The sequence below is a fragment of the Merops nubicus genome, unplaced genomic scaffold (genome assembly GCF_000691845.1).
Source record: "Merops nubicus isolate BGI_N331 unplaced genomic scaffold, ASM69184v1 scaffold19578, whole genome shotgun sequence".
NCBI classification, from domain to species: domain Eukaryota; kingdom Metazoa; phylum Chordata; class Aves; order Coraciiformes; family Meropidae; genus Merops; species Merops nubicus.
Genome location: NW_008627958.1, coordinates 1 through 6665, shown reverse-complemented (window position 1 = coordinate 6665; position 6665 = coordinate 1). Strand labels below are relative to the sequence as shown.

At 42.9% G+C, this 6665-nt stretch overlaps 1 protein-coding gene across 1 annotated transcript; it reads right to left on the bottom strand.

Moving 5' to 3' along the window:
• Positions 1-205: 205 nt before the first annotated feature.
• On the bottom strand, positions 206-6316 carry RFC2 (replication factor C (activator 1) 2, 40kDa; the record flags this gene model as incomplete). Its single annotated transcript, XM_008946527.1, has 10 exons — positions 206-316; positions 989-1102; positions 1571-1651; positions 2059-2124; positions 3055-3212; positions 3900-4000; positions 4565-4666; positions 5270-5376; positions 5520-5561; positions 6223-6316. Coding segments are annotated over 10 exons (976 nt in total), but the record flags the coding sequence as incomplete, so codon positions are not given.
• Between the last annotated feature and the right edge of the window lie 349 nt (positions 6317-6665).

Below are 6665 nucleotides of genomic sequence, written 5' to 3'. Positions count from 1 at the left end.
TCTGGGCTGTCACAGTCCCCTCATCTACCTTGCCTCTACAACAGGGAAGAGTTCTTGGGCCAAAGTACATTCTAAAGCTTTATTGGGCTAAAAAAAGTACAAAACATTTTTACAAGAGGACCAGGCTACTTTCCTGCAATGGGGCAAAGCCAAGGCAGAAGTGGGGAGCTGCTGTGCAGGACGTGGGCTTCAGCTGGGTGCCACCCTAACTCCCCACGGGGGCTGCTGTCTTCTGGCACAGCCTGGCCAGCAGTCCAGCCATCTGCAGGAGTGAGTTCACACCTTCTGCTATCTTCATGTGAGTGTACCCAATTTCCTGGGGACAAGGACATTGTCAGCTCTTCCCTTTTCTCCCCCAGCCTGTGTGCAGCATGACCAACAACCAGAGAGAATGTACCCCTTACTGCCAGGAGAGCAGCCTCAGCCACTCAAACTTAAGGGCAGCTTCTCATGTAGACCTTTTTAGGCCTCTCAAGTAGAATGCTTCTTTTTTTTCCCCTCTTTTTTTTAAATCAAAGCCTGCATGTCCCCACTTCCTCTGTGGAAGGAGCAAGTTGTATTGGAGGGCAGGCTGAACTCTGAGGAGTGGTTCTGTTACACCCATTTACCACTTGTCAGCTGGCTGTTAATATAATTCAGTATTTTGCTCTCTGTTGGACTAGGATCAAGCATGCAATGAAGGAAATTCTCAAGGAGTTAGTTGAGGCTTTGATGCAAACACTAAATTCAGCCAGCATCATGTTTGCTGTTAATTCTGGCTGATCACTGAGAGGCAATTCTGTGGGTGGTCAGACTTTGAACTTGACAAGACCACTCACTCCTACTACAAATTGATGATGCAGAGCAGGAAAGCAAGAAGGAATAAGTTAAGAAATACTTCTGTTGTGCTAACATAGCAAATAAACAGGAAACCCTGAGGCTGCCCTTCTATCAGGGATCACATCCTGCTCTCCAAAAGGACCCCACCAGGAATGGGGTTAGTACTAACCTTGATAAATTCCAGTTTCAGATATTCTGGCATGTGAAAGGTTTTACACACACGGAAGATGTTGCCAATCACATCTTCTGGAGAGTATCCAAGTCGCCAGAGGTGGGCAAGAATCTGCAGGCAAAAATCATCCCTGATTTATCTGCAAACCTTATCAGGTGAGACAAGTATATTCCCTTTTGGAACAGCTGTGTGTAGCTACTGGAACTGCATGTACTGTTTATCAAATGGTTTAACCTCAAGTGTTCAGCTAGTAATTTCAATGCAACTTGGCTTTTTTTTTTTCCTTGTTGGCTTATTCATCTGAACAAACCCTGACATAAAAAGGATTTAAGTCATTAATTCATCTGCTCGTTATAGCCCTTATCTTAAAAAACCCCAACTCTTAATTCTTAAAAAAATTATTTAAAAAAACCCCAAAAATTCTGTCTAAAGAAAGTGCCTGTCTGTACAGATGCTCGTTATAGCCCTTATCTTAAAAAAAAACAACTCTTAATTCTTAAAAAAATTCTTTAAAAAAAACCCAAAAATTCTGTCTAGAGAAAGTGCCTGTCTATACAGGCATCACACATGAAAACCAACCTTGTATGCTTCATCAATATTTGCATTTACACAGTGTTGTATCATTTCTTTCACCAGCAGAGGATGAGGCTCATCACAGACCTGTATCAACGAGAAATATTACGTTTTAAAATATTAAAAGATGCTGCATTAAACCCCTGCCTGGTATTTTCACCAAGCTTCTATATAATTCAGTACTGAGGGAAGCACATTCTAGAATACAGATTAAATTTTGAATAATCTGACTAATCCTGCCACGGCAGACTCTGGAATGAGGACACCCAAGTGATAGATTCAGAGATACCACTGTGAAATTTCCCAGCAGTTACATGATCCCTGGGCTTTGAGAGAGCTGGCAAGCTGCAAAGTCTGAGCCATGCCATGAGGAACTTGCCAGCACTCTCTCCCTTTCCAAAAGACACTTTTTTAGAGCCTAGTGCTGTGATTGCTACACGCACACTGATAAAGCACCTTCAAAAAAAAACCCACTTCTTTACATTCTTACTAACCTTAAAGACATTTTCACTGTTTATAAAGCCAAATCCAGAATAAGTGGACTGTAAGTTGTTTAATGCCTGTGAAAGAAAAAACAAGACTGCATTTGTTTTGTTTTTCATTTGTTTCTCTACTCCTCACTCCCCTCCTCGGGATGAAACTCACTTTACAGAAAACGACACCAAATAAGCAGTTGTCAATTAAGCAACCATAAACATGTGAAGGGTTGGTTTCCTTCCACAAATTTGGTATCCAGTTCCCACCAATTCACTTTTAAGGAGCAGCTCAACCTTAAAACCTCACCAAACCAAACCATTTAGTTACCCTTGTGCCACAGTCACATCCCCTTTGCGTTACCTCTCCAAAGACAAAACCCCGAGAGTTCAAAGATTTTTTCTTTTCCTCTTTAAACAGAAGTCTTTGTTCCATTGTCTTTGTTTTTACCTGTCTCATATCTCCTTGGGCTGTGAAGATAATGGCTTCCAGCCCATCGTCTGTGTATGGCACATCCTCTTTCTCAACAATGGTCAGGAGCCTGGCCAGGATCTGGGAGTCGGTCAGCTTGGTGTAACGCAGCACGGCATTTTCACTGTTTATAAAGCCAAATCCAGAATAAGTGGACTGTAAGTTGTTTAATGCCTGTGAAAGAAAAAAACAAGACTGCATTTGTTTTGTTTTTCATTTGTTTCTCTACTCCTCACTCCCCTCCTCGGGATGAAACTCACTTTACAGAAAACGACACCAAATAAGCAGTTGTCAATTAAGCAACCATAAACATGTGAAGGGTTGGTTTCCTTCCACAAATTTGGTATCCAGTTCCCACCAATTCACTTTTAAAGAGCAGCTCAACCTTAAAACCTCACCAAACCAAACCATTTAGTTACCCTTGTGCCACAGTCACATCCCCTTTGCGTTACCCCTCCAAAGATAAAACCCCGAGAGCCACAATTCAAAGATTTTTTCTTTTCCTCTTTAAACAGAAGTCTTTGTTCCATTGTCTTTGTTTTTACCTGTCTCATATCTCCTTGGGCTGTGAAGATAATGGCTTCCAGCCCATCGTCTGTGTATGGCACATCCTCTTTCTCAACAATGGTCAGGAGCCTGGCCAGGATCTGGGAGTCGGTCAGCTTGGTGTAACGCAGCACGGCGCAGCGGGACTGGATGGGCTCTGAGGACACACACGTGTTACCAGCACTTCCCCCTCGCCTCAAAGACATACCACTTGCTTCCAGCTTGGAAGGAGGGATCTCAGCCTCCAGTTTTTCATTTGTCTTCCTTTAAGGAAGAAGATGTCAGCTCCAGACAGAAGACAGCAGCTCCTTAAGCTTCTGCAGTTGTTCCAGCCCTTCCCTCGAGCCCAAATGTCACACTTGAGTTTTCCCAGACATGTGAAACTGTGTAAGAAACTTGGCTGCTTCTGTTCACCTGGTTTCCTGAACGTGTGTGTTTATCATCACTGAACAAGAACAGTCTAAAGGTCTGCAGTGTGTTAGCCTGTAGGCAAACTTTGATGTTTCAGAAAGCAAGACAGCACAAGGGGCTCGACACACATTAAAAACCACACCAGACATCTTAAACTGCAGCAGCTGGATGGAGATTAAGCCCAAAGCAGGAGAAATCTGCTTCTGCAGTCATGCAGAGCACTATCCCTCCAAACCAGCTGTCCAGAGGGGCCACCAGCTACACAAACATACTCATCATTTAAGAGCTGGATGTACAAGTGGTTTGCTTGCTCAGAAACACCACGGTTTCTTGGAAGGAGCAGGGCTGAGGTATTTCTGAAGCCTGCCTTGGAAGTTAGCCAAAGGCAAGGAGAATTTGTGACAAAACCTCCCAGGGGCTAGCAGCAGGTTACCTATGATTTTGTCAGAGGCATTGCAGGCCAGTGCAAAGCGTGTTGTTTTGGAATAGATCTCCATTGTCCTCCTCAGGGCTTGCTGGGCTCCATCTGTCATGCTGGGGGAGAAAACAGGGCAGGTTTTGCATTTCACTGCCTTACAGGTGCAGGCTGTTTTTATGCAAGCCTCAGAGTTTAGTGGTATTAAACAGTGCTTTGTAAGTTACTTGATATTCTGGCTTGTTCAATTGAGCAGCTTTCTTCTAGTTGTGTGGACAGGTCACCCTGCAATGCAGGTAGGCACTGAGGCCTCTATAAAACTAACCTGCAAAACCAAATCATTAATGTTCTGAAGAATACTGCTAGGAATGCTACAACCTATGCACAGATGGAGGATAATGTCCCTTTTTCACCCAATAAAATTGTCTGCATAAGCCAGACTCTTTTCCAAGGAAAAGAGCCAGTCAGCTGGAAGATGCTTGTTCATATCCAGCTAAATCACAAAGTGTTCCACTCAACATTCAGCAACGATCTGCTTGGGAGGAGTGCTCTCCCAAGAACACTGTTCCACACAGACTTATTTCCCAACACATTATTTTGGACAGCCTGATAGAAACATCTGAGACTGTCCAGGAGAGCAGCTCTGGAGGCAGGCCAGGTGCCAGAGGTTTCACACAGCATACCTGTCTGCTTCATCAAGGATGATGATTTTATGCCGGCCCTTTGGAAGCGTGACCTTTTGCTGGGCAAACATTTTGATTTTGTTCCTCACCACATCAATGCCCCTGGAACAATAACACAAATGATTCATGAGCAGCTGGGTGAAATGAGGGGAGAGATTTCATTCAGCAGTGCCAGTGGCTCCTGAGCTCCCTGTTCTCCTGCTGTTTGTTCCTGCCCCTTCAGCTGTGCCAGGATCACTGCTGTGGAACCCTGTTGGGCGCCAGACTGCCCAGCTGATCCAGACTTCAACAGCAATACTCCTCATTTTTAGCCCAAAATGGGCTAATTTCTATCACTTCTCTTTTTTATTCTTAAGCATTGAAGAGTTCCATTATAAACAACTTGTTCACTTTTCATTCTTAGGAGGATCTTCATGAATACAGGAAGCTTAACTCTTAAAAATAAATGAAAAGAAAAAGTACCATTATGGATTCTACACTCTACCTGGTGCTATTTTTGTGCCTGAAATTATCTATCAAGTGATAATATCTATGCTGATAGGTGTACAGTAAAGATTGCCTAACTTTTAGTTGGAAAAAATAAAGTAGTTTGTACTTAAAATTAGTCTTAGAGGCTTCATTACAGCATTAAGCCTGAGTTGAATTAAAAATAAAAAAGGGTATTTGATGCTTCATATAGATTTGCTAAGCTTTATTCATTCTCACCTGTCATTTGAGGCATTCAGCTCCAAAACAGCATCCTTCAAGGCAGGACCAAGCAGAGCACGAGCCAAGCAGAGGATACTGGTGGTTTTACCTGTTCCTGGGGGACCCTAAAGATGCAGAAAGCAACAACTGCTGGTAAATTTAATGTCATTTTCTACACTGTACTCTCTACAACGCTTCCTGGTCATGAAAACTACATTTCAGAAGCCAGAAGCAACAGTGAAATACAGTGCAACACAGCCATACTTACAGCAATTATAATATTTGGTACGTTCCCCTCTTTTGCAAAGACCTAAGAAAGAATATACATTTTAAAAATTACATAAAGTAGTGGGAACAAATAGCTTCCAATTGTTTTAATCATGAGAAACAGAGCTGCAATCTTTTCTTCCCTCCTGCTTTTGTTTTTTTGAACCTTGTTGCTTTTGTGGTTTGGTTTGTTTTTTTTTAATATTGAACTGTTAGAAGTCATTCCCTAGAATAACATGAAAAACTTCAAAGCACTTAATCCCACAGGTCTTTAGTCCTCCTGCCCTTCCTTTGCACCTGGTGTGTGTTTACTAACATAGACTTTCTATTAGCAAATATTGTGCTCCCAAACCAATTTGTCAAGAAAAATATTTTTCTTCCTGAAAAAAATGTTACAATTACCTTTCTTTCTGTTGTTGTGTAATTTATTATTCCTTGTAACAATATTATTCTAACAGCTATGAATTTCCTAAATTGTATCAAAACAAGGCTGATTTAAACATCCCAATTCTAGAAACCATTATTTCCTTAGAAAACTACTCAAACATGTCCTAAAATAAGTAATTTCCCCAAGTATGTCAGAAAGGTTTTTTCCACATACTTAAGTATGGAGGTAAAAATACAAAAGTGCTTTTATTGTTCTGCAGATCTATGCAGAATTGGTTTTTGAGCTAACCCCTAAAAAAAATAAGACAGCTACACACCTCCAGCCTGCTCACTGTATCTTCATTTCCAACTATTTCACATAGTTTCACGGGTCTGTATTTTTCCACCCTGTAAAAGCAAAACCCCCACACACTTCAGCACATCCCATGAAACGTTAATAGCGCTTTATACCGACAGAAAAGCAGGATTATGTCATGCCGGCACGGGATAAAGATGAATTGATGTGTCTTTAGGGCAAAGGCCGCAGGATCCTCCCCCGCTAAGCACAACATTCCACCGCACTAATCCCTGCGCGCTCGTTTCGCTGCCGTGAGTATAAAAGCGGTGAAAGGACGGAAGAAACGCCCGGCGCCAGGCTGCCATGGCGGGGCTGAGGGCAGAGGCCGCGCTCCGATGGCTCCCACAGGGCACAGCTGGCTCAGCGTGCACCCGACAGGCTCCCGGGGCCGTGACTGGGGCAGGCGGAGCCCTCAGGCCGCCC